General features: G+C 49.8%; 1 protein-coding gene across 3 annotated transcripts in view; it reads left to right on the top strand.

The window, feature by feature from the left end:
- The window catches only part of Trappc12 (trafficking protein particle complex subunit 12), a 65466-nt gene that overhangs the window by 28464 nt on the left and 9334 nt on the right, over nucleotides 1-27668 (top strand). For all 3 annotated transcript variants that reach the window (XM_006239964.4, XM_063261896.1, NM_001398781.1), the window contains exons 4-8: nucleotides 4397-4510; nucleotides 6071-6209; nucleotides 15793-15905; nucleotides 24085-24157; nucleotides 26008-26081. In XM_006239964.4, the coding sequence (XP_006240026.1) occupies nucleotides 4397-4510; nucleotides 6071-6209; nucleotides 15793-15905; nucleotides 24085-24157; nucleotides 26008-26081 (513 nt within the window). The remainder of the gene's footprint in view (nucleotides 1-4396; nucleotides 4511-6070; nucleotides 6210-15792; nucleotides 15906-24084; nucleotides 24158-26007; nucleotides 26082-27668) is intronic.

The raw sequence follows: 27668 nt of genomic DNA, 5'->3' as shown, positions 1-27668 counted from the left end.
ACTCTTCTAAAGGAAAACATTTAATTGGGGCGGGCTTACAGTTCAGAGGACAGTCCGTTGTTGTCATGGTGAGCATGGGAGCATGGTGGCAGATATAGTGCTGGAGAAGTAGCCGGGAGTTCTGCATCCAGATCAACAGGCAGCAGGAAGAGAGTCAGATACAGTGGGGCTGGCTTGAGTTTCTGAAACCTCAATGTCCACCCCTAGTGACACACTTTTTCCAACAAGGCCACACCTACTCCAGCAAGGTCACACCCCCTAATGGTACCACTCTCTATTGGGCCTACAGGAGCCATTTTCTTTCAAACCCCCACACCTCATGCTCACTATGTAACCTCAAACTGTGTAAGGCTGCAGGCATAGGCCAGCTCACCCAGCTCCACACCCCTGCTTGGAATCTGGATGCACGGGCCAATTTGGGCCTACAGCTATTGCTGCACTCTGGTCAGCTCTGAGTCCCCACTGTCACCAGGCCGCCCAACACCCTGGTCATCCTCTGACTCCTACCCTGCCTCCCTGTTGCTTTGTAGCTTCCTGAGCTCAGTGTGTTCCCAAGCTCCACAGGTTTCCCGACCACAATGGCTGGGTTCACCATCCACTCTGGCTGCTTGCTATCTCGGGAGACTTCATGCACCATGGTCCCAGCAGCCTTCGGCGGTTTTTCCCATCTGAGGGACTGGTCTTGGAAATAATGCATGTGAGCAAGTGTGGATCTTCTCACTTCTTCCTGCACATGTGCACCCTTGATGCATATCCAACAGATTCTTGTGTTATCTAGAGTTAAGCTGAACCAAATGTCATGTTGTTGAATCATGCCCCTTCCCTTCTCCCTGTCTCTCCCTCGTATTTCCCTGGATCCACATTCTGAACTAAAATTCATTGCACCCAACCCCCTAGTATGTCATCACTGGCCTGGTTCCCCACCCTTCTGTACAGTCCTGTGACACAAGCCCTCTTCCCCTCAGATTCCACAAGTTTTCATGAAAGGGATATTTTTGTTTTGTTGTTGTTGTGTTTTTCTCTCTTTTTTTGGTTTGGTTTGGGTTGGGTTAGGTTGGGTTTTTTTTTTTTTTTTTTTTTTTTTTTTTGTTGTTTTTTAAAACAGTATAGCCCTGGCTGTCCTGGAACTCACTCTGTGAACCAGAGTGGCCTCGAACTCAGATCCATCTGCCTCTGCCTCCTGAGTATTGAGATTAGAGGCATGCACTACCACCACCTGGCTGATGGTTGGATTTTTAATGTTTCACTCCTCACCTCTGCCATACTGCAGCTGTTTGGTAATCACTGTGAGTTGGTAATAAGGGAGAAGAAGCAGAAAGTGTAGACGTTCAGGTCTCTTTCGTCATCATTGCCTTAGCCCAATAAGATGCCTGTCTTATTCTCTGTGCCAGTCCAGGCAGGTCTGCCTTCGTGTCACAGCCACCCTGAAATAACAGCAGGATTTGCTATAGACAGCCACAGGGTGGATAGACAAGGCTTTGCAGCTATGCTGTATCTGTTGCAGCTACGCATCTCTCTAACAGCTAAGCACAATCCATGATTTCACTGTGACAACACTCAGAGAAGGCAGAGAAGCCTGGGAGCCTCTCCACACACCCCAGTCAAGTGCACACAGATTGGTGCCAGCCTTGGCTGTAAAGTTCTCCTCATTACCTCATTGCATCTACTCAGGCCTTATAATTGCACTCAAGAAGCCTTTAAGCCAACACTCTTTGAAGTTTGTAGATACTGCCGAGGTGTGGCCTCACCTGCCTCCCAGTCTGGCCCCCCTGTCTCACCCTGCCTCAGCCTCACCTTTGCAGCCCACCTTCAGGAGCCTTTGTGCCCTCACCCTCACTCACCCCATCCCCTTACTCCCACCATTCTCCACAGCTTTGCATGTATCTTCCTCTGGAGTCCCTACCTCTCCTGCTCACTAGGATGCTCTTACCTGCCTACGACACAGGTCTCTTCCTGAGGGAAGGCTGCCCAACTGCTTACATCAAGTGCCACTAGTAGGCAGGGCCAGTATGCCCAAGCAGGAGCATAGGAAGGGAGCACTGGGGTCTTCTCCAACACAGACCAGAGCTGGCTCCTGCTTGACAGCTCATTCCCCCTCTTACTCTCTCCTGTTTGTAATTCAGAGCAAGTATACATCGGCTCTTGTTGCATGGTGTGAGCATTGCTGAGTTTGGAGAGAGCATTTGGGTAAATTATTGTAACCAATCTAAAGATCTCTGTGAGCTATGAGTCAGAGCAGAAGTCCCACATAGAAACTGGTGATGGGGTTTAGACAGCACAGAGAAATACAGCACCAGGTTCATCCAAGCAGCAGACTGCTGCCTCTCAGACTGAAGGACTGTGTGTGACCTGCTCTGAGGAAAGCCATAGACTCCTCCCAGTGTCTAGAACTCCTGGCTGAACAGTGTCCTTCTCACCAGAAAGAGGCAAAGCTCCAGGGTGTTCTGATCCTCCAGCTAGCACTTGGAGTTTCCTAGATGTTTGGGCCAGAACAGTCTGTCACCTCTGCTGTCGCAAAAAGGAGGAATTGAAGCTGAGAAAGCTTAGTTGGTGTGCACACTGTCATCCAAAATGGAAGAAAAGGGCTCCCAGCGGGTGGGGCTGGCTGGAGTGCTGCCAGACACTTAGGGTATTTCCCTGTAAGCTGTTATCAACCATTACCTCTCAGCATCTTCATCAGAACAGCCGTGGCCACTTGAAGCAGCCTCTTAATATCAGGGAGGTGGTAGAGCACATAGACTGTTGAAGGTTTACTGAAAGGTGCGCCCCACCTGTGCAGCTGTGGAGAAGTTGTCATCCAGGGTGGGATGTTCTGATGGTGTGACTGCTTTGAGGTTCCCTGAGCCCACCGATGCTCTCTAAGGAAAACAGTAAACTCATGGGCTCCCCAGGTTGGACTTTGTCATGGTGACTATAAAGAGGGGTACTATGTCTGTCTCCCCATGGAAAGACTCCACAACAGCCTCTCAGTTAATACTTCATCCATGAGGCACACTCCATGGCCTCAGCTTGTAATTCACGCCAACCCTGAACCTGAGAGGTTAAATGCATGCTTTAGCCTTCACCAGTGAGGCCTCTGTCTCAGCCCCCTGCCTCAGCTACCTCGTGAAGCTGGAGCATGCACATCTACTAGGAATCCCAGTTGAAAACTGAGACCTACTGTGCGCACAGAAGCTTCCCATGAGCACGGCCTGATGTTCTGCTTCCTCACTGGTTTTGGGTACCAGAAGAGGATTAGGTACACAAGTTCATGCATAGAAAACATGTATGCTAGACTCAAATGTCTTTAAAAGCAGGTCATATCACTTCTCTACTTCGAATTCCTCAGAGACTTCCTATAGCCCGTTAGATTAGGCCCAGAAGGCCTTTCCATGCTCACTTGCCTGTCCCTGCTGGCCTGGCTCTTCTTCCTCAAGCAGCCCTTTCTGGTGGAACCCACACATGATTTCTGGTGCTTGCTGTGCCTAAAGGCTCCCTCCCTTTTCTTTCCCTGCCTGATCCCTAAGTGTCCTGTCCCTTCCCTCCTTGTCCTTCCTCTTCTATGCATCACATCTGAGGTTCAGTCTGGCCACCCAGCTGTGCACACCCACCTCACCCACACACTAAACTTCTCGTTGGAGAGCCACTCACCATGCACATGGTCATTCCATCCATCCCCGAAAGGCACTGAATGCCTGTCCTCCCTGTGAGGTCCTAGCAGTAAGGAGGTCACACACCACTTTGTCCATTGCAGCTGTTGCAGCCTGTTTGTTGACTGACTCAGGCGGCCTCAGACACAGTTTAGTTCCAGTTGTGTTGAGAAACTATGTTTGAGGATCTTTTAGTTCCTACAAAGGTTGAAGCACTGATGTCCTGCAGTTCTCCTTCATGATTCCTTTGTTACTGTACAGGAAGGAGCTCGAGCAAACGAGTCATTTGCCCTTGTTACCAGCCTTTGCATGCCTCAGGTTTTGACTGGATGTAGCATGAAGGAAATGTGCTGTGTGTTGGTGGGCAGTCCTGCCTTCGCCTAGTTCACTGACTCTTCATGTGCTGTTCCTACAGACACATTAGCACAACATTGAACTGATTATGCATTGACAGAAATCATAGTCTAGCCCTTTCTGCTACAGAGGAAGTCGGTCTTATTAGGTCTTATTAGGGGTTCGGGAGCTGTCCAGTAGGACCTCCCCATGTTGTAGGTATCATTCACTTCTAATATTGGGGTCTGAATGTCCTGACACACCTGTTCCTTGAACTTTTACTGCCAAGTCACAGTGGCCATGTTGTCAAGTAACAACTAGCCTCTGTGCCAGCCAGTCAGATGCCCTCACCCTGTTAGCTAAGATCTGGATGGTGCTGCTCCCACAAAGCAAAGTGTGTGTGCAGCTAACAATGCCTGCTCCTATTCTTACAGAGCTGCAGGAACTGGAGGGCGGCAGTCGACCTGTGTGGACGCCTGCTCACAGCCCACGGACAAGGCTATGGCAAGAGTGGGCTGCCTACCAACCACACCACAGACTCCTTGCAGGTGAGCGCTCCTGTTGTGTTGTTACCTGGTTCATCACCGCTTGGGGACATATAGGGACTGTGGCCTTTTATGTAAGGTGACTTGAACAAGGACTTCCACTGGTGCTCCCTTCCCAAATTAACCTTCTGTTTAGTCCTTCCTGAAAGACTTGAGAATCTGTCTCCAGCAAGCGTAGAGCTCACCTGTTCTAAAACGAGGCATATGGAAAGAGATGTGCATGAAGGCACCTCCTCTAATGAGGAACAGCCTTGGGAGTCCTTCAGGACTCACCCCTCCCTGTGGAGTTTTTAAGTTCAATTCTAATGTCCCCAGGAGTCCCAGAATGGTCCATGCCCCCAACACTCTCCACCACTGAGAAGCACTTCCAGAAGCCTATCTGTGGAGCAGCCTATGGTGGACTCCTTACTCTCAGGTGCCTTCCTACCAAGGGCTTACACACTTGGAGAACAGGGGTACTGTGACTCAGCCCCACTGTCCTCGTGCCTCCTGCCTCCACGTCCAGAGCCACACTCGTGGGAATGGTGCCTAGCACCCTTTCATGCCTGTGCTCTCGTTTGTAAAGTCATGGCCAATGTGCTCTTCTCAGATAGCGTCCTCTCACTGGCCTGACCATGACAGCTTCCTCCCACACCATGCTCAGGGACTCTCCCCATCTGTGGGTCAGCATTCTCAGGAAGGCAGGAGGGGGGGGTCAGGGTAAAGCCCATTGCTCACTGGCCCTGGCAGTGCTTCCTGGAGGCCTCATTTTCCTTGTCTTGGGTGTTTTGTTTTGACATACAACAAAAATTTTTGACATGCACATCCACTGTGGGATAAGCAGAGCATTCTAACATGGACATCATCTCATACTCAATGTATGATGCTTGCACAAGTGAAATCCTGCAGTGTTTGCCTCTTTGGTGCCTCCAGTATCTCACTTGGCATAATGTCCCCCAGGTGGTCTCACGACAGGATTTTCTGTTCTTAGTGTGACAAGTGTTCCACCAAAGCCCATACACTGTGTTTGCCTTATACACCAGTAAGCATCTCCCTGTCCTATCAGTAAGAGAAGACCAGCCTTCAGTTAGGACGTCGTTCTAACCTGAGCCCTGTCTCTGCTAGGCCTTCAGCAGTATAGCCTTAGGCGCTCACCTTGCTCAGATCTCACAGACAACCCTCCAAACCTCTGTTTGAACCCTTCCTAAGCTTGCAGGTCCTCCCCACAGTCAGCCCTTCCATTCTGAAGGGTCGTCCTCACACAGCCTGAGTACCCCACCTAGCCCTGCACTTCTCTGCTGTCCACAATGGTCCCTGCAGTGAGAGGGAATGTCTTCTCTTCATTAGCTGATGTGCTGCTTAGGCACATACCTTGTTTTATTGGATTAGATTCAGTTAATGAAATTCTTCACACTGCTGCTGTGGAGCTCGGCAGTGTGTTTGTAAATGTGGAACTGTGTAAACTTGGGAGGGCAGCAGTAATCATAGCCCTGAGCCCTGGCTTTCCCATATTAGAGGTAGAGCCCCACACAAGGCCACTAGGACAAGTCGGGCTAACATGGGGTGTCCAATCCTGCATTTCAGCTCTGGTTTGTGAGGCTGGCGCTGCTGGTGAAGTTGGGCCTTTTCCAGAATGCCGAGATGGAATTTGAACCCTTTGGAAATCTGGATCAGCCAGACCTCTATTATGAATACTACCCACACGTGTACCCAGGACGCAGGGGTAAGGCAGTGCTGCTTCACACCAATAATTGTATGTGTTCTACTCTGCTTTTCTGTGGTTTACACAAACTTCGAAACACTGGCCTTTCTTTACCTACCAAAAATCAGTGGCCAAGCATAAAGCCTAAAGCTACGAACATTCATGCAGTTTTGTGAACATGCTCACTTGGAAGTACCTGGTGTTTTCTGGGTCTCTTAGAGGCTGGCCAGCACCTGCCAGAGCCTGTTACCCAGTGTTCTTCAAGTGAACACTGCCATCAAGCCACAGCCTAGCAAAAGCGTATATGTTGCTGAAATTTCTATGTTGACAGCTGCTGGGAGTCTCTTCTTAATTTGTTTTAAAATTGTGGTTATAGCAACAGAGAGCACCACAGTCTCTGCCACTGTTTGGAAACACAAGGCCATAGCATGAACTGTTGTAGGACAGGGCAAAATCAAAGCTCGAAAAAAGGCAATGAAAACCATAGAACCTTTTGTCTAAGCGCAGTGGTTTGGATGAGAAGGCTTAGTCCCCGTTTGGTGGAGCTGATTGGGAAGAGGTAAGGGGTATGGCCTTGTTGGAGAAGGTGTGTCACTGGAAGTGGGCTTCTAGGTTTCAAAAGCCTCAATGCTTCTCAGCACTTGCTCTGCCTTGTGGTTGTGGATCAGATATGAGCTCTTTGCTGTTCTTTTGCTCCACCATCATGGACTCTAACCCTCTGAAACCGTAAGCCAAATTAAGTTAACCCCTTTCTTTTGTAAGTTGCTTTGGTCGTGGTGCTTTATCACAGCAATAGAGAGCTAAAGCACAGGTGGAGGGCCTTATGGAGACATCAACTCTGTGTCACATGAGAAAGCTGTCTTAGAAGGACATCTCCTGACCAGCTTGGAACTGGCTGCTGGGAGCTGGACCCTTTATTTGTACATACCTGACCAAGGCTGGCTTCCACTGGTAGCCAGTTCCCTGGGCAATTTCACTGGTGTCTGTGTGCTCCAACACCCTCATTAGCCAACCAGGGTGGGAAATCTTCACCTGCTGTGTAAAGACTTTGACATTTGTGTAAGTGGCTTTACTGAGCTAGCACAGCAGGTAGTAAATCTTCCATTCTATGCTATTTTGAGTTCATTAGTGACATATGCTATGTTCCTGAAAAATTTGTGGCCAGCATTTGTTGTCCTTAGAAGCTCTACATAGAGAGGCCCTGGGTGTCAGGAAATGCAGCTTGAGGTGTGAGAAAGAACCAAGGATGTAAAGACCAGACTGGTGACAAGTGACAGAACCTTACATTCATGTCTGCATTTTAGTTGTTATCAAATACACTAAGAAAGTGTTTCACTACTCTGAGTTGTTCTTAAGCTCGGATCCCGAGGCTTGAGAGGGATGTGAGATGAATGGAAAAGGCGGCTCTGGGTTTGCTTGTTCTGTCCCCTTGACTTCACAAAACAGCCGGGAGGAGCTCATCCTTCCTAACCCAAGACAGGCTCCTAACCATGTGGTTCAGGGTGGGTGTTGAGCTTCATCTGCACTGGTAGTATCTTTTCTGACGAGAGGAATCAGCTTATCAGGAAAATACCTAAAATAGAGCATAAATCCAAGTCCTTATTCAGAAGTGGGCTTATGAGTCAGAGGAGGTGAATCAGCATGCCAGACAGACTTCATATCAGATAGACTGGCCTCAGAGGTAGGGACTCTCCAGTCCTTAATGGGTAACTCTTCATTCAGCCAGGGCCATTCGAATCCTGTTAGCCTCTGCACAAGCAGGGCAGCCAGGAGAAGAACCACAGCCTGGCTCTTCAAGGTGGCATCTAGAAGCCATGTCCCTCCGTCACCCTATCAGCAGCTGAAGGAGATAGGACAGATTCTCCCCTATATGAGACTATCCTGGAACACCACACACTGATGTCCCACCCCTACACTGCAGCTAGAGAGTTACCTGCTGTGTCCTGAGCGCCATCAGAGCTGTCAGCTTGCTTTCTCTGTGACTACATCACCCATGTCTTCCCTATGTCATCCATAAGTCTGCACCACTTGAGGGTCTCTCCATGTAGGGCGGAGAGCACTGGAGACGTCATCAATAGTAGACCATGTGAGGTCCTGGGCAGTAAGCGCTGGAGGTTAGACTTCAGTGGCTCAGCATATGTGACGTCTTGCATTTAATCGCTAGTAATGCTATTTTTTTCACCATATGTATCAGTTAATTTTCTGTCGCTGTGACAAAACACTGCAACTAAAGCAACTTATAAAGAGTTTGGGCATAAGGTTCCAGAGGGTTAGTTGATGATGGCATAGTGAGAGCACCAAAGTAGGCAACTGGAACAGCCACTGAGAGCTCACATCTTGATCCACAGCCCAAAGCAAAGAGGGCTTTTGAAACGTCAAAGCCCATCCCTAGTGATACATCTCCTCCAATAAGGTCACACCTCTTAATCCTTCCCAAACAGTTCCACCAACTTGGGACCAAACATTCAAACATATGAGACTTGAGGCCATTCTCATTCAAACCAGCACACCGTACTTCACTCATTACTGTGTTAAAATCCCTGAGAAGTCAACTTAAGGAAGGACAGGTTATTTTGATTCACCGTATCAGAAGGGACACCATCCATCACGGATGGGAAGTATGGTGGTGAGGAGGCTGAGGCAGCTGGTCACAGCTCATCCGCAGTTGCATGCAAAGAGAGGAACAGATTGCTGGTGCTCCGCTCAGTCTCTGAATTCATTCCTGGACGCCAGCCCATAGGTAGGTCCTCCTGTGTCAGTTAAGCATTTCTGAGATGTCTTTACAAACAGGCCCAGAGGTGTATCTCCTAGATGATTCCAAATCCAGTCAAGTGGTTAATGAAGAATAATGATCCTGTCATATGCAGAGAGGTCTGACAGGTTAAAGGCTTCACTATGTAAGGGGACTGGGAAGACGAGTTCTAGCTAGTCTCTTTTGCTTGATTGCTGAGATATCAGGAGACAACTGATTGTTCTCATGAAGAATAGCTATTTTCTTAAAGAGTAAGAAACATTTCCTTGGTCCATCTCTGCCACTCTCTGCCTTAGCCTCAAGGTTCGCATCTAGTTTCAATGACCAAACAAAGCACAGAATGCAAACCACAGAGGCTCATTCCTCACGGGCACCAGGCTACCAATGAGCACACAGCTGCACAAAGGCTGTGCACTCTGGGCTCCTCCTGGTGACATTCATGAGAAATGTGGATGTAAAATTACTATTTCATATCAGTGGCTTCTGAGCACTTGGCAGCTGTTGGGGACAGTCTAAAAATGAGCCGTCTCCTGTGGGAGTGATGGAAAGCTCAGCTCCCCTAGGGTTGTGGCCACCACTGTCCTGCTGCTCAGTGTCATCAGGTCTCTCCGTCAGTAACGCAGAGGCCTCTGCACCACGTTCCTCTTTGAGGACTTTCCTAGGAGAAGCTTCCTTGGAAGATAGGCGCAGAGGGACCTGTTGTCACTGTACAGTCTGAGGCCTTATCTCCCTAGCGGACACACAGCATGCAGATGTGCAGCTGCCTGCAGAGCATGCAGATGTGCAGCCTGCAGAGCATGTACATGCAAGTGTGCAGCCTGTATTCTACTTCTGTCTGAAATTAATGGCACCTGGATGTGGATGAAGAGAAGACAGGAGCTGTGCATCATTAAGCAGCTAATTCGAATAACGAAATGGGCATATATCATGCATGCTCAAGTGTTAGCATGCATTCACAGTGATAGGCTGGATGCTGGCTAATGCTGCTTATCATTCTGTGGCATTACAAGCATAAATGTAAGGATTTGATTCATTCATTTCATTTTAGCTCACAATATATAAGCAAAGCAAACCATTAAAATATGCATTTAAAAGGAGGTTATAGTAATACAGACAAATAAATAACTTTTATGAACAAGCTTTAATATATTTCATTTAAGATTGGGTATAATTTGTAGCAGTTCATGATATTCATAACAAGACTTGAACTGTGTATGGAGCTAATGAGGTTGAGGGTGTTTTTTGTTTGTTTGTTTGTTTTTCATTCATAAAAGGAACAGTGCTGTGTTTGATAAATTTCTAGGATGTTTAAGCAGTTTCTATCCAATGTTCAATTGCTCTGCAAGCACGGTTATGGTTGTCTACTGACCCTCAGCCCTACCTGGTCCGCTGTGCAGAGTCCTCTTGCTCATGGGAGCAGCAAGGAGGACAGGCAAACAGCCCCAAGTATTCACATTGTCCCACCTTCTGTTCTTTGCCCTCTGCCCTCTGAGCCTGCTCTCCCATCACACTCACTGCCCTTGCCCTGCTAAGGCTGCAGGTCCCTTCCCCTGCACTGAGGACCCATGAATTCAGCTCCTGCCCCCTTCTAAAGCCCATTCCAACCAGGAGCTCCTGTACTTCCAGATCCAAGTGTTACATGTTAACAAGCATTCAGTGAACATACTTGCTGTCTGTGTCAGGAGCTTGTCTCCTTGGTTTGGGAAAACCACTTTCCCTGGGTTGCTTAAGTTCCTTCCCAGGAGGAGATGTAACGATGTGTCCCTCCTCCTAAGGTCCCAAGGACACACCACAGTTCTCCCTGGGGAACCAGTGAGTTTACTGCGGTTCTCAGAGCATAGGTGAGGTTTACTTACAAGGGCACAGATGCTCCCCTGCCCAACAGGCTGCACAGAAAGCCTTTCCTCAGCCGGGAGTTTATTTAACAGATGGTAGGGATTGATTGTCTGGATATTCAGGAAGGGTCTCCTGACCTCACCCTTCATGGTGGGATGTAAACAGTCAACAAGCCCAACAGGACGATCCTTCTGAAACTCCCCCAAGATGGCGATAAGGGCATAGCACAGCATAGCCCTGCCTCAAGCACAGTTCAGCCTCTTTTCAGTGTGGGTTCCTACCAAGGCTGGTGTCGGCATCGTTGCACGTTTCTCTGAGTGAACATCCATGGTGTTCTCCAAAGTCTGAGTTAAAAGTGGTTTTACTAAAGCCTGTTATGCCAGAGTTCTCAGTTTAGTCAGAAGCCAGATTGCTGTCAAAACAGCCCTGTGCCCTCCTTTCCCTCCCAGCAGCAATATGTGGTTTTCTTTCCTTACTCAAGTCAGCAGCCTCTGGGCCTGCAGCCCCCCCCGCCCCCGCCCCCCCCCCCCCCGTTAGTCTTACTCTCTCCTCTGTCTCCTGTTCTGCAGGCTTCCTCCCCACGGGCTCACTCTCACACAGGCTTGTTCTTTCCGTGTAATGGGCATTTAATCCTTTGTTAGTAATTTAAAAGTAGCCTCTCCCATTCGAGAAAGGAGAATTCCTAAGCCTGAAGAAGCTCTCTGATTTCAGAGGCCCAACCTAGCCGTTTTATTTGGTAGCAACTCCTGGTAACCTCATGTACACTCTACCCAAATCATAACCACAGACAAACTGGCTCATTGTTGGGATCAGACTAGGAATCGAGTCACATGGAGACATGTACCAGAGAACTTTCTGGAATATGTTCTTAACTAAGCCACAGCACCCTGCTGCCCTGGCTGTCAACCAGACAGTGACATACATAGCTCTAGGTACATGAATAGTATTCCCTAACAGCTACAGACAGCTGTTGACAGTCTGTGGAGGTCTGCTGTTCTCCCTCCCTCAGGTCCACTTACCACTTTTTCTTTCTCCAACAAAAGGAAACAGGAAGTACAATTAGCTTGGCACATGTTCCCATGGAATCTTCTGCTTCAGAATGTTGTGAACCCAGAATCAGACAACTCTGTGACCCCAGATATGTCTCAGCCATCCATTGCTACTTCTGTACTTCCAGGGGTGTCCTACCCACCCCAAGAGACATCTGCCACCCCACACCTAGCTTGGAAGGATGAAACAAAGGGGTCAAGTTATATACTGGACAGTAGGGAATAGTTTAATTTTGTCCATTTTTCTGTAATGTTCAGGACAGAACAACTGTTCATAGGGACTTAAGCTCCTTTCCAACCCCGTTCTCTGTGGCTTTTAAGAACCTTCCTGGTACCTTCTGGTGACCTTCTGGGTTTTAGTTCTTTTAATTAACTTGGTTTTTGTTTTGTGATACACTAAAGCAGGCTGTTTCTTCAACCACAGGGTTTGTGTTCAGGTGTTGACAGGAGCTACATCCCTAGATAATATCAATAGCCTGCTCACTGCATTCTTGAATTAACACTGCGTGCCGGTGTGGTGTAGTGTATGTGGCACAGTTGTAACTGATGACCTGCCACTGGCTCGTGATTAACAGTCAGTCACGATCTCCAGTGAGCTCACCCTGCTGTGTGCATTTGCTGTGTTCTGTCTTCCAAGCAGATGCCTGTACACCACCACTTCCAGCCAGTTCAGGACCCTCCATGGGAAGGAAAGACTCGCCATGGCTTGAGTTCGGGGTTTCATGGCACTGCTTATGTTTGCACAGTCCCTTCCCTTTCAGTGCTTGGGAGGACGAGGTAAAAGAGCTCACACTGGAAAGAATCCACGTTTTTGATTATCCTCAGTGCACCCTGCCAATAGCGCCCCTGACAGGCTGTGGTCTGTGTGTTTGGTTAGGGTTGCAGTAGCTGCAGTGTTGCTGTGGAAACTCACTTCCGAACTTAGTCCTGAGGACGGACCACCCTCACATCATCGAGCCAGATGTACAGACTCTTGAATTAACTGAGTGCTAAGTTTCTGTCCTCCCTGCAGCCATCTGCTCCTTGAAATTCTCACCCAGTCTTCAGTCTTCCTCTGCTCCCTCCAGTGTCTGCAGCTCACGGGTCTCCTTCTCAAGCTAAATTCTGAATCCCTTTTATATCCACGCAAAACCTGACATGGCTGCTCAGAGTTAAATGTGCAGCATAATACTGCAAACATCTGGAACTTCATTCTTTACTGCGAAATCAGTTCACCTCCCACAGCTAGCGTGTTACACTGACATTAGATTTAGATTTGTAGTTCACGTTACTCTGCCTGAACTCCTGAGCACCCAGAAGGATGTCCCCCTCCTGCTTCCTGCAGCTAGAGGAGGAAGGATGTACTCTTCTGTTTCCCCAGCCCTTGCTACAGTTGAGAAGCCAGCTGGAGCGCTGCCTGGGCTGGGCGACCTAGTCCATGTTTTTTTATCACCCTACCTCCATCTAAAAACCTTGATCAAGTTGACCGCTTAAATACTGAATATTTGATCTAGGGTATTTTTGTGTGTGTATGAGTTAGGCGGAAGATGTCTTCATAGGGTTGAGAGTAGCGTGTGTCCTTGAACACTCACACCCAGCAGTGTCTCAGCAGTGGGGCATCTCAAGGAGACAGATGGAATGATCAGTGTCCCCATCAGCTCCCCCGCGGTCCCCCGTGGACACCAGGAGAGGGTGTCCAGGGTCAAGTGATGGACCACTGAATCTAGTCAAGTGTCCCAGTTACAAGAATGAAAGAGGAAGACTGAGGCCAACCTCTGGGCTGTGCCTTAGGGAAGAAAGAGCCGACAGTGGGCTTTCCCCACGCGTTCTCTGTTGCCGGTGGCAACCATACACACAGCATTGAGTACATGGCCCCAAGTCCAGCTGTGCCTCTGCCCCACGCTGCCAGGAGCTGCCTCCCTCTGAGAACAGCAGTGACCTGTGGAGGGCACGCCGAGGTGGCTCTCTGCTTTCATTTTTCAGTGCACACATCACGGCCTGGCAGATTTCTAGCACATTCCTCCCTGCCTTTCCACAATGGTGGTGTAGATCTTCAGCACTGCAGACGACTGTCCAAAATACATTTTGAAGTGGTATTTTTATTTAATGTTTTCTTCTTTCTTTTTCCACCACCACCACCCCAGCCTCATTTAATATTTTCTAAACAATGAGAATACTTCTACAGTATTCATGGCAACCTAGATTTAGACAGGTCCCGACCATATATGGGAGTCACATACACACACAGGCAGACTAGGAAACGTGTCTTCTTACAGATTTTGACTGGCCATGCTTTGTTGTACTGGTTAGCCAAACTGCACATGAAGAACACAAAACTCCCAGCAGCTCAGGCAGGCATGCTCATCCGTACTTGGGGAGTGTGGTGGCTTGATCTGGGCATTTGAATGCCTGGTGCTCAGGTAGTGGTGCTGCTAGGGGGTGTGGCCTTTTTGAGGGAACTGTGCCACACTTGAAGAGACAGAAGGCTATGTCTGTCTCATGCTATGACCAGGGCCTGGCCTCTACTTGGCTCTTAAAACTTCCTGCATAACTTGTAAGTTAAATCCATGTGCATAGCATGGTAGTCCCCCAGCTGTTCTTGTCCCATCTCCGTTCTGGAACCTCCTGTTCTCCTGGTTAGTTCCCATCAGTTTCCTCTTTCACATGCAGCCACATGCCCTTCTCCTGATTGGCAATCCTGAAGACTCTAACCTGGAGAGCCCTCCTCTGTGCAAGCAAACCCGTGAGCTTTCCTGCTCCAGCTCCTCCAGCCAAGCTAGCAGGAGCCCAGGATGGAGAGATGGCCTTGCTGAGATGTCTGGCCCCTCTCTGGCATCCTCAGGAACACCTCTTAAACCCTGTACTCTGAGCCCAGGACACAGAGGTCCTCTCACTGAGCTATCTGTCCCCTCTCTGGCATCGCCAGGAGCACCTCCAGAGCCAGTTGCTTTCTTTGCAGTCTTCCCTTCTGGGAGACACAAGCTGACCCACTGTCTTAGTCAATGTTTAATACCATGACCAAGGCAACTCTTATAAAAGCATTCAATTGGGCTTACAGTTCCAGAGGGTTAACTCATTCTCATGGAGAGGACCATGGCCATGTGGGGAGACTGAGAACCTCATCCTGATTCGGGGGAGGGGGAGATGGGCCTGACTAAGCTTTTGAAACATCAAAGTCCACCGTTCCTCCAACAAGGCCACATGCCCTCATCCTTGTAATCCTTTAAAGTCACTCCCTGGTGACTAACATTCAAATGTAGGAGCCTGTGGGGGACATTCTCACTCAGACCACCACATTCACTGTCTGCTCACACTCAGCTGGCCTGCTGCTGTAAAGAACTCTGTTGCAGCTTTCATTGGCGGTCAGATATGCTACGAATTCACCCCTGAGAACCTCTGTGGTTGCTGCAGAGCTGTGGCAATAGTGGTGACATCTGGCCTCCTCTGGTAGCTGGCTGGACATGTAAGGTGTGGGTTAGCAGAGAGAACTAGCTCGTATTCTACAGCTAACCAAACAGCAAAGGTTTCTTCTGCTCTTGCTTCCGCTATAACACCTGTGTGCTGGCTAGCGGTTTCTCAGATATACAACCTAGAAATGATCCTACCGGGCCAGCCTGTGAGCAAGTCTGTGAAGCACTTTCTGGATTGATACTTGATTTGGGAGGACCCAGGTCGTTGGGGCCTGTGCCACCCCCGGGCAGGTGGTCCTGGATGATGTAAGAAGCAAGCCAGTAAGTAGCACTCGTCCATGGCCTCTGCATCAGTGCCTGCCTCCAAGTTCCTGCTTGACTTCCTGTTCTGACCTCCCTGGATGATGGGCTGTAAGCTGTAAGGCGTAATAAGCTTTTTCCCTAGTTACTTTTTGGTCATGGTGTTTCATCACAGCCATAGAAACCATAACTAAGACACCCTGTATGCCTCCTTCCTCTACACAGTCAGAAAACACACACATCTACAGCAAGCTCATTAACTCTGGTTTCTACTCTAGGCTCCATGGTCCCCTTTTCGATGCGTATTCTGCATGCAGAACTGCAGCAGTATCTGGGGAACCCACAGGAGTCCCTGGACCGATTACACAGGGTCAAGACCGTCTGCAGCAAGGTAACTGTCATGGTATTCAGTCCTCTTCCTCTCAGAATTCACACCTGTCCCCCAGGGAGACTGTCTCACTTCCTCACACACAAGGTTCTGAAACAGTGTCACCATGGTATTCACACTTAAGGTTTTTTTTTTTTTTCAAAGGCTAGAGACTGGTTTGGGGCAGAGCATCTGTAAGCCAGTTTGCCCAGGTGAACCTTTCCTATCTGGAAGACTCACAGGGTGGGCAGGCTGTGTGTGTTCCGCATGCCTGGCTCAGATCAGGATGCTTTTGCAGCATCCTGTTATACCACGACATCACTTACTTTTCATCAAGGAGTTCAGTGTTGGCTTTGTTTATTGCCTTTGAATCATTTGGTGACTCCTTGTGTCTGGTTTAAACGGAATCGTGTGTGCCATGCTGCCATGACACTGAAGTCCTTGTCTGTCACTGTCTGCAGATGCCTGTTTTCTGCCTTCTACGCCTCCCTTTCTGGCTCCGCAGGCTGTCTGTTCCCCGGGTCTCACCAGAATTTTGTAAACTGATTGGGAAAGAACCCACACAGCAGAGACATTCCTAAGAGCCATTTGCATAAATAGGTGTAACCCAGAAACAGTCAGCTACAGTCAGCTTGAGGTTAATTTCGTCTGCCGATGCAGATGAACCGCCCCTACTCTGCAGTCCCAGGTAGATTTGGCTTTGGGGTGCCAGGTAGAAAGGTTTCCTTAGAGCCTCTGCTGCAGCATGAGGCTCTGTCTCATGCACTCAGAAAAAGAGGTGCGTGGGCTGTGAATGTGGCCCGCTTCTCTGCTGATGGCTGACAAGACAGCGTGAGAGCTCTGTTCCAGGAAGGGTTGGTGTCTTTGCTAAAAGGGGTTTCTGACAGATGGGCGCACTTGGGTTTGCTGCTTTACAGTAGACAAAGTTAGAAATACAGGACAACAGCCACACCATCCTCTCATTGTGGGCTCAGGCAGGCCAGCCGTCAACCCCCTGATGGCTTCTGCCTGCTGCTGGCACTCCCCTGATCCAGATGCTTCACTCGCTCCACTTTCCTACTGCTCCTGCAGAGAACAAATTAATTGTGACTTAATCAGAGAAGATGGGGCATTCAGTAAGCCACTTAAAGAAGTAGAAAGAGGGAATGAGGACCGCTTCATCCCTCTGGGCTGCAGACTTGCACCCTGCCCTTCAGTCTCACATTCCTGCCCTGTGACTGGTGGGGCTCACAGTCAGAAACCTCTGACTGGCACCATTATAAATCCCAGAGCATGCACAATAAAGCCATTGGGCACTGCCGCAGCAGTGCAGAATCTTGGTACCAAGGGGCTAAAGAGGAACATATGAGAGTCCAGAGAAAACCAGGCTTTCTGGGTAGTAAAAATGTCTTCCGTTCAGTCCTCTTTGCCCCTCAGACTGAGTGGAAAGAAAAGCACACACACATCCCTTTTGAAGGTGCGGAGGTCTTAGAGGCATTGATATAAGGACATCTGGAGTCACGCCAACTGGTGCAAACACCCAGCTATACATCCTGACCAGATGTGGCCTGCTCTGCTCAGCACACTGCTAGTGACCCACGCTAGTGACCACTCAGTGCTGGAGCAGTGTGGGTGTTAATAATTCTTCAAGTGCCCAAGAACACCCTCTGAAACCCTCTTCCCTGTGGGAAGCCTACCCTCCAGAAGGCCCCCAGGTGGCGATCGATAGTAAAGACAGGAAGGCCTACTTGTTGGTCAGAATCAAACCAGTTGAACAGAACCAAAGAAGGTCCTTGAGTCTGTGTCAGTCTCACATGTGTGTGCTGAAGCCTCATCATGGCTCGCCCATAACAGCACCTGCAGGCCAAGGCCCTATCCCAGAGAAGTGTGCTAGGACACTTCAGTGAGTTAGGACCTTCTCTGGTAACTGTAAAACTCACAGCAGGCATCCGGGCCTTTTGAAATACCATGCCAAGCCAGTCGTAGTGACTGTACACAGTGAAGCGAGGTGCCAAAGTCACTTCAGACATATTGGACACATAGCCTTCCTGTGCTGTGGGTGTGTAGTGAGAATTGTCTGCATTTTAGGAGTGGAGTCTGTTATTCTGATCCAATCCAGTCTGTGCCCAGGGAAGAACCAACCCCTCTGCTTTAGGGAGCCTCTTTGCAAAGAAACTGCCAAGTTAGGAGCTCTCTCTTCCAGCCCCATGCTTCCCCTTCATTGTTTGCTCCCAAGGCCTGCCCACTCAGTTCCAAGTACCTCTCTCCACGACTGAACATGATTACATTGGCAAGCTCGTAAGACACCCAATGAGGGATACATTTCAGGCTGTGCAGATTGAATGAACTGAAATTCTAAAGTGTTTCAGCTCACTGCTCCTCATGGGAAGCTCTAAATTGAAAGCGGTACAAGGTAACCTTGACTCCTCTGCACGTTTGTGATCATCTGCTGCCGAGCAAATTAGTCTATGGCTTAAAGCAGTTTCTTTCGTTTTGATTAGTGGGTTAATTGCACCTGTTGCTGGGTCTGGGCACTGTATTTTGGTGCATGCGAATGCAGCCTCCTTTACCAACCCTTCCCCTCCTCTAACACCTCTACATTCAGATCGGCTTCTGACTTCCACCTGGGGAGCAGACAGGCCATTCTGCCCTCCAATTCCACTGACGTTGCCACGGGTGACGGGACTCCATTCTCTCCTCCCCCACACCACTCAGCTGTGTGCAGCTGCCACAGTATCCCCTGTCTACCCATCTTTGAGTAGGCAGCGCTGCAGCAACATGGCCCCTGTGGGGCAGACAGATCTCCTTCCCTTTGGCTGTAGAATTGCTGGATTGTGTGTTACCATGAAAACACAGGAGACAGAAATTGTTGGGAGGAAACCAGCTTGTTCAGGGTAGGACAGACAGAGATTTCAGGTCTCTCAATAGGTGGGGAGGGCCATAGGGAGACGCCAGTGGGTTGCAGGAGCCTGAAGGGACTCGGGGCATCTAGGGCATGAGGCGCTTGTCTCTGGCAGGCTTTGCCCTTCCTCCATTCCCTCTGCCTTGCTAAAAACCTTAGGCTACATTCCTAAAACCCGGCCACCAAGGTCTGTTCCCTCTTTTGGCCACTTCCTCCTCCTAAGGCTGACTACCAAGGTCTAGCTATCAAAGTACTGAAGTCCAGCAATCAAACCCCCTTTTGGCCACCTTAATTAACATGCCCAATTAAAATTAAACACCTCGTCCTAACATAGATTTTTCCCTTTTCCCTTTATAAACTACCATTTGCCTGTGAGCCACAACTATGTTCTCTATCCAGAGGCAGTCCTTCGTCCTCCAGGACAAACACCCCTCCCCCCTCTCCCTTGCCTCTTTTATCCTGTCTCCCTGTTTCTTCCCCTTCTCCCTTGTCCTCTATCTCCCTTATCCCTGCTCTCTTTCCGTCAGGAGCAAATAAATCTCCTTGATACAGAGAACTTGGTCTTGGGTGCCTAGAGCCAACTTTGAGATCCTACTGCCCATGCTGTGGCCTCTCCAGAGACCTTTGATCCTGAAAGTTCTCCTGGGTCTTGATCTAAGGCCGCGTCTGCATTTTCCCCTCAGGTCAAAGCAGTCATTTCTCTGTGAGATGATCATGCTAACTGAGAGCCTTACAGAGCTTTTAGAAAAGAAGAGATTGGATGTGGAGAGAAGCAAAAGTAAGGCAAACGAGGAGAAAGATGGAGGACAGAAGCGAAAGCAGAGCCCCCGGAAGGGTATCTCCTGCAGAACAAGCTTGTCATTCTAGGCATTTCCACCTGTGACGTTCAGCGCCATGGTTCTGTTGTCAGGGTTTTAAAGGACTTACACTCTTGTTTTTCAGTCGTCATGATAATGGATTTAAGGCAGGCACTGCCAAGGGACTGGGCTCAGACACCCCTCCTGGAAAGCCACTCAAAGAAACTAGTGATAAAGTCAGAAATGGAGCCTTATTAACACTGCGACCATCCCAGGAGGAGCAGCGTTCATGTCCTCAAGTCTGTCTTTCAAGTGGCCCCTGTTAGCAGCATAGAGAAGCCAAGGCAAGCACTGTGATTCCATAGTGTCAGCCCAGGTGGTCAGTGGTCGGTGGCCCTCTTGGTATCACCTGGGGTCAGTGTCCCGTGTATGGCTGGGCACCGAGACGATCCCTGTCAAAGGGGAATCTTTGTCCTTTGTCTGAAGTTTGTCAACAGGATCTGTTGGTGGTGGCTCTTTTCTCTCAGAGCTGGGAATGTGTCACTCCGTTCCCTCCTGGTCTGTAAGACAGTAACAGCCCTGAGACGTCACTGCACCCTCAGGTTTTCCACCAGCTCCACTGCACCTAGGATGGGCTACCAGGCAGCTCCCTCACATCTGCTGAGTACTGCCGTTTGTTCAAAAGAAGCCCCCATTCCCTGCTCGCAAGTCCTCATGTGGCACCCGACTCCCTACCAAAAGAGAGGAAGAAGCCCAGAGCATGACCTGTCTTGGAGGTCCCAGTGTCACCTCCACGTGTTTGAGAAAGTGTTTTTAAGTGTTACACCCTGCCTAGTTGGCCAGGGTCTGTCATTCGTAAGGATGAGTATTTCATTGGCCTGCTTCAAAGGAAACCTGCCATCCATTCCTTCTCCAGTTTGTGCCTCAAACCCTGCTGTGAGCTCATGACTCTAGGAGGAGCCGCTCCCTGCGGCCTCAGTGTAGGTTGCAGCTCTCACCTTCCCGCACAGCATCCTGCGCAGCCTGCTGAGAGAGCTCCCGGAGGTTTCCGAGACCCACTCACTATTTAGCAGGCAGCAAGCATTAGCCGCATTGCTCCCAGATCACGCATTTCCAAACCTTTTATATTTGTTACAGGGATGGAGGCAGAGAAAAAGACCACAGGAAAAATCTGAGGCAGTGGAGCAGTTTTAATTTTTTTTAATTTCTTGTTGCTGCTCCGTGTAATTAATTTTCCCTCGGCACTTTTAAAGTTTACAAAACACTCTAAGTACATTCTCCATGGAGCCCCACAGTCTGTAATACAGACGAGAACAGTGTGTCGGGGCGTCCAGGTGAGAAGTAGACATTAGAGAGGATAAGCTCAAGTCATGCTGGACCTGAAGCAGCATCTCACAGAGCCTGGAGTTACCACTGCGGCTGTGCCTCAGCCCACCAAGGACAGGAAGGGCTGGGGAAGGAGGAGCCATCTGTGTTGTGGACCGACAGTGTCATATCCGTGATTCCCTGTGTTTACAGGACAGCTCCCTGAGGTGAGGGTGAGGTGTGCAGCCCTTTGTGCACAGATACCCCAGTTATCATGGGAACACACGCTCTCCTTGGTGTTCACTCGGCAGTGTGCTTTGTGTGGCCCTGTGTGGTCACTCAGTCTCGTGTAGTCACTCTGCACTGGGCAGTGCCTAGTGCTGTGAGGTCACTGTCCCGTGTTGTCATTTCACCCTGCATTTTGCTCTTTATAAGGTGTTGTCTCAGAACAGATTTGGGCCATATGTGATATGCAACAAAGTCCTAACTACTTGGGTGACCAAAGGAAGAGGAAAGGAACACTTGAATCCATGAGTTCAAAACCAGCCTAAGACATATCGTGAGACCAACTGGGGGGGGGGGGGGGCGGGGTGCTATCCCCCCTTTCTTATTACAGAATAAGCTCTCTACTAACCTGTGGTCATAGCTTCAGTCTCCCACTCGAGAGCCATGACCTGGTTAGCAGATTGCCTGCTTCTGTGACAGTGCTTGCCTTAGCTGAACCAAAGCCTCGGTGTCATCACCTGATTCTGGGGGCAGGGGAGCAGGGAAAGTGGGAGGTGAAGGAGCAAGTGAGAGCCACACAACTGCAGACCCTCCTGTCTCATCCCCACTAAGGGGGTGTTGGCTACAATACACTCTTTATCTAAATCTGGTAGAGGTGAAAGAGATCCTTTTGCCTTCAGGTTTATCCAAAACACAGAAGTGCCAGTCATCCTCCTATAGACCTGATTCAAAGCAATATCATTCTGCCATCTGTGCTTAGTGGAGCCTCTGCCTTCAGCGCATGTTCCAGAACACCGTGACACATTGTGCCTGCTGAGCGGGGTCTAGCTGATACTTGATCTCTGGTTCTTGTTTCCAGAGCAAGATGGACCCATGGGTGGAGGTGCAGGCACACCGTATTCACAAGTTCAGCCTTTCCCTGCAATATCTACATTTTCTTAATGATGCAGATACAGCCACTAAGGGTCAGAAACCTGCACTGGACATGCCTTTCTCATGTCTGTGTTCAGAACCTTGGGTGGGTGTCCTTCCCACTGGTGCTCAAGCCCTTAGTGGCCTGGGACACTGCAGACCCTGGAGCTCTGCACATACTCCATACCCAACTTACAAGGGTTGAGAAAGGCGGTAATCTGCTCGAGCCCTTCGTGCTGTGTGGACACCACTGTGTTAGTTGCTACTGTTCTTAAAAAGTGCTGCGACCCATGCCCAACACAAACCACTTTAAGGTACAGAGGTCGTTTTGATTTGTGGTTTCAGACTAGTCGCTGGACCTCACGTGCTTTGGCAGAGCATCATAGGAAGATTGTATGGCACAAGCAGGCACTTAACATAAATGCTGGGGAACCAGATGGTCCCAAGGACCTTTTCCTGGTACCTGCTTCCACCAGCTAAGACTCACTTTGTGAGATTTCTAGAACCTCCCAGTAGTGCCACCAGTTTAGGACATGGGCATAAAGGGGGGGGGGGACCATTTCACATCTAAGCCATAACCATATGGGGGGGGGGGCTCCCCAGACTGTCACAAGGCCAGGAGAGCCCAGAACAGGCAGTAGATCCTCGGTGGCTCTGCCTTTCCCACCTCCACTGCCAGTAGCTTCCATTTGCACTGCCTCATACACGGCAGTGGGAAGCCCCTCCATGTTCCCTGATTCTCTGCTGCTGATCCTCTGAAGTACCCCACTTCTCACAGCCAGAACAGCAGGCAGGTTCCACCCTCCCAGTGGGTGCTGGCTGAGCTCTCCAGGGCTCCACGGATGCAGCCTTCCCCCAGCCCTGAAGGCCTAGTACAGAGATTGAGTATGTTCTGAGATACATGGTGTGGTAGCCTGGTACACAGTTGTGTGTGTGTGTGTGTGTGTGTGTGTGTGTGTGTGTGTGTGTGTGTGTGTGTGTGTGTGTTTCCCTAGATGTAAATGTCAGCCTTTGTCCTAGTTCACTGAGCTCTCAGACTCAGTCCTGAATGCTGGTGCCCTCTGCTGTCCCGGATCCCTTCCCTTTCTTCCTGGCTCTCTCCACTCCAGCCTAGGGGATTAAGACTTTATTCCCTTGTCAGTTTCTGCCGTCATGATTACTCATCAGAAGACAGATTAGCTGGAAATGTCATTTGACCTGGTTGGATCTGGCATCCTTCCCTCCAAGGTCACATCCTTCCCTCCAAGTCTTTAACCCTGTGTCTGTCCCCTGAATCTCTCAGAGGTCACAGTCCTGAGCCCCAAGTGTTTCCCAAGTCACAGTCCACAGCTAATTGTTCTCTTGCTCATACAGAATAATGATTTTACAAAGGAGGGTGCCCAGTGTGGCATGCATGAGTGGAGAGATGACACGCAGTGGTGTCTTCCACTGCCTACCCGCCTCCTGGGGTAACTGCTGGGGTGACGTCACCAAGCAGGTGGGGGAGGAAAGCAGGGTTCTCCTACACATAGACTATTCTTAACACATATTCTCACTCTACCCTTCAAAGTAATAATAATAATACCAATAATAATTAATCTTTTCCTCACACCACAGGGACCATAGCAGCTTTTCTTTCAGGGAAAACCCAAATACAGATGAAACAAAGGAAGGTTTTAACCAAACAATAAAAACTATGCAAAGTGACAGCTTCACAGAATGGACCCAGTGCTAAAGGAAAGACTGTAAGCTGGGTGGCACCCTGGAGGAGGGCGGGGCTGATGTTCCCACAGAAGTTAACCACTCTTGTGTGCAGCACATGTGATGCTTTTCATGAAAAGAAAAGCTGGACACCCACTGTGTTCCGTGTCTGAGAAGGCTCTGCGAGTCTCACAAGCCTAAATTCCACCAGAGAATAGGGCTCCACTCTCCTCGTCACCTCCTGGTAACTGGGCGACATCACAATGCAATAGACGAGTCTCTGTGAACATTCCCTGCCTGATTGGTTTTCACCCAGAGAAATTTGCTGTGTCTGAAACTTATGATGACAGCGCAGCCACAAATCCACTTACAATTTTGTTGTCCTTGTTTGAAATGTCTGCAGATCCTGGCCAACTTGGAGCAAGGCTTAGCTGAAGACGGTGGTCTGAGCAGTGTCACCCAGGAAAGCAGGCAAGGTGAGCATTGCCCTTCTGATAGCTGAACACTGATCACTCAGGTTTGCAAGGCTCAGCAGTACAATTGGTTCCCACTCTTACCCAACAGTGAATGATCCCTTCCCCCGTTTCCCAGGTAGCATCTACTCTGGGTAGACGAGAGGAAGAACGAGGGGTTTTACCCAATGATGAGAAATACAAACAGGCTGAGGATGGCCCAGCCCAGCTCCTTGGTGCACTGGGACTTTCCATTTGGCTGGGCAGATCTGCATAACAGGAGGGGAAGGGAGCCACAGTGTGAACTGTCAGTGGCTGAACATCCCGATCTGTCATGCTACCTTGACTGGCAGTCAGTCACCTGTGGACACATGGTGGACTGTAGGGGCAGATCAGCCGCTAAGAGGATTCCGTTTGCTGTAATGAAGTACCCAGCTCTGGTTAATTTATAAAGGAGAGAGTCGTACCTGGCTTACGGTTCTGGAGTCTGGGATGCCCATGAGATGGTGCTGGCATGTGGCGAGGTCTTCTGCATTGTAACAGGAAGTAGGCAGCACACGATGAGACAAGGAAGTGTCTTCTTAGCTCCGTTATAAAACCAGTGAGGCCAGGCATGGTGCCACACATTTTTAATCCCAGCACTTGAGAGACTGAGGTAGGCAGATTTCTGTAAGTTTAAGGCCAGCCTGGTCTACAAAGCAGGGCTACACAGACAAACCCTATCTCCAGAAACAACAACAATAGTAGTAATAGTGATAATTAATACATAAATAAACCATCAACATGTGGCTTTAAGGATTATGTCCCCAGTACATTTCTACCATAGCAGTTATTCTGGCTACAGTATGCTGAATACCCCAGCAAGGAGCCAGCCAGTCCCTTTCAGTTTATGATTCCCTGGGTGTGAAGGGTCAGGTGTGTATGTGTGCTGCGTACCAGGTAATTGATATGTAATGTATGCATGTGTGGCATGGGTGTGTGTGTGTGTGTGTGTGCATGTGTGCATGCATGTGTGTGCATTTACGTGAGTATGTCCTGCTGATAACTAGACTCTGAGACTTATCTGTTTGCCCGAGTTGATGCAGGCAGTGCACCTCAGCTCTTACTCCTGATGATCCCAAGAACGATCAGTCAGCCCTCCCCTCACATCAAATGTCTATGAAGGGATCATTCCAAGCACAGTGAGTTCACATAGAGCCAGTTTGAGAACCAAAGAAGAGATGGTCAGAGAAGGTTCTGAACCAGGAGATGGTTGGTATCAGACCTGAGCAGAGAGGTGCACTGTTTGTCTGCTGCATCCATAATTGTGGCTACCAGACATATCCTGTCTTCGAGTGGGAGTGCTTCTATCCTTCTATCCATGGAGCATTTTTGTGGCCACTACCGGTGTCCACCCTCAGTAAAGCCTGTGAGAAAGGCAGACCAGTGTTGTTCCTATCTGAAACTAAAGGCCTAGGAAAGTGGTCCGTTCCAGGCTGCAGAGACAAAACTGCCACTAAACCCAGCTTCCATGCAGCTGCTGGACACAGGCGGGCTGTGTGCATGGGTCAGCCTCGACCCTGGGCAGCAGACGTGCTGTGTCTGCATCAGACATGCTCACAGGAGTAGGGTTGTGGGCTCCCGATTATTGCTTGGCCTCTGTCTAAGCTGGGCTGTATTTCCTGCTGCGTCTGTGCAGATGGTCTCTTATGGGAGCCCACTCTGGGCATCCCACTGAGAACACTGTCTCCTGTGTCCAGTGAAGCATAGGGTGAGACCTGGTGAGGATAGACTGGGAGGCGGGGGCTTCGTTCCAGCACATGGGGTGCGGCAGTTGCCAGCTCGCTCGCAGGAGCACAGTTGCTTGTGCACACTCACACCTCTCTCTCCTGCAGCCTCTGTTCAGCTGTGGAGGTCTCGTCTGGGCCGAGTGCTGTACTCCATGGCAAACTGTCTGCTCCTGATGAAGGTATGTGGGCGGCTGAGCTGTAGTGCACCTTGTTCTAGCAGACAGTGTCAGCTGGAGGCTGCAAGAGGTGCTGTGTGTTCCGACAGGCCTGACAAGGAAGTGAGCCGTGGGCCCCGGCAGTGTTCATCATGGCCTAGATTGCTCAGTAGAGTTAACTCTCACTTGGGGGCCTAACTTGTCACTTTAAAATTTCCACAGAAAACAGTTTATATTACTGAATTTAATTGCACGGGCCTAGGTCTAAATGTTCTAATTAAAACTGCTCATTCCACCACCACCACCACCCCCCCCCCCCGTTTTCCTCTGAACTCCATCCAGAAAAGTGTCCTTTGTTCTGCCTGTTTTAGTGTGAGGGTCATTTTTTTTAAATGATTGATGGTTTTGACATCTGACGGCAGGCTTTCCCACCAGACCCACTTGTGAGAAGCTCTCTCTGAGCTTTGCACCTGAGGAGCCAGTGTGAATCAGGGAGCCCAGCCGGGCTGTCAGTCACTGTATTTCCAGTCTATTCTCCACCCAGGCCCTGCCAGCGCAGGCAGCCGTGTCTTCAGGCTTCTCTCTCATTTTGAATACGTCCCATGCCTGGCTTGCCTCCCGCCCTGGGCACGGGGGGCCTGCCACAGAGCTGGCGGCCTTGCTGCCAGCTGCAGGCACTGAAGCCGCCACAGAATCTGTCAGCAGCAGACGCCCAGAGCAGTGCCTTTAACACCTTCCGAGCTGTGGTGAGACAGCTCATCACTCCTCCCACAGCCAAGGTCATCCTGCTCTGACTGAGCGTCCGCCAGCGGGCAGCTTACCAAGTGGAAAGACGTACCCCTCGCTTTAGCCCGACTGGCAGCCCTCCATGCGGCCATCTCCTTGCATTTGGCAGGAAAGTGTGTGGCCACAGCCCAGCCATAGGACAGTGTGCATCCTCTGCACCTCTGCAGACGTGTGATGTGTGACATTGGGTGTAGACAGGCTCATCTGGTAGGTGACCTTGACACAGGAAGAACAGGTTTCCTAGCATCTCTCCCAGCCATCGTCCTCATAGCTCTTTCCCACTTCTGAACACATTACAGATTTTGTAGTTCTGTGCCTGAGACATTTGCACATGGTCTGTTGCCTGCAGGGCCACTTTGTTCTGGTCTCTTCTCTCCGCTGCCTCCCTGGTGACATCATTGCAGAGCCTGCCCCACCTCCCCGTGTGCTGCCGCCCTCAGCCAAGAGGGGCCTGCTTCTTTCTGTCCCACTGCCCCCTGTACAGGCCTGCCTCTCAGCACTGCTGTGGCCAGTGGCAACCTTAGAAAACACAGTGAGCATCCAGTGTCTCCTGGGCGTCTCTGAGTCTTGGTTGCCAAGCCTGCTTAGGCTTACAGCACTGGTGGTACCCAACCACAAGCTGAAGCTCCTCAGGGAGGAAGTCACTGCTCTGCTGCAGGGCACTCAGCTTGCATTTCTGAGATGCTGTGTTAGAAAGTAGTGTAATAAAAATGCGTTTCTTTGTTTTACTGCAGTAGTGATACCATCAGTAGTGTAGGCACAGGCAGGCACCAAACGTCTGCCTGTGGCATCCTGTCACCCAAGACTCAGTACGGGACAGATTAT

This window comes from Rattus norvegicus, chromosome 6 (assembly GCF_036323735.1).
Source record: "Rattus norvegicus strain BN/NHsdMcwi chromosome 6, GRCr8, whole genome shotgun sequence".
Lineage (NCBI taxonomy): Eukaryota > Metazoa > Chordata > Mammalia > Rodentia > Muridae > Rattus > Rattus norvegicus.
Note: the sequence above shows the minus strand (reverse complement) of the source record. Positions and strands in the feature narration are given on the sequence as shown.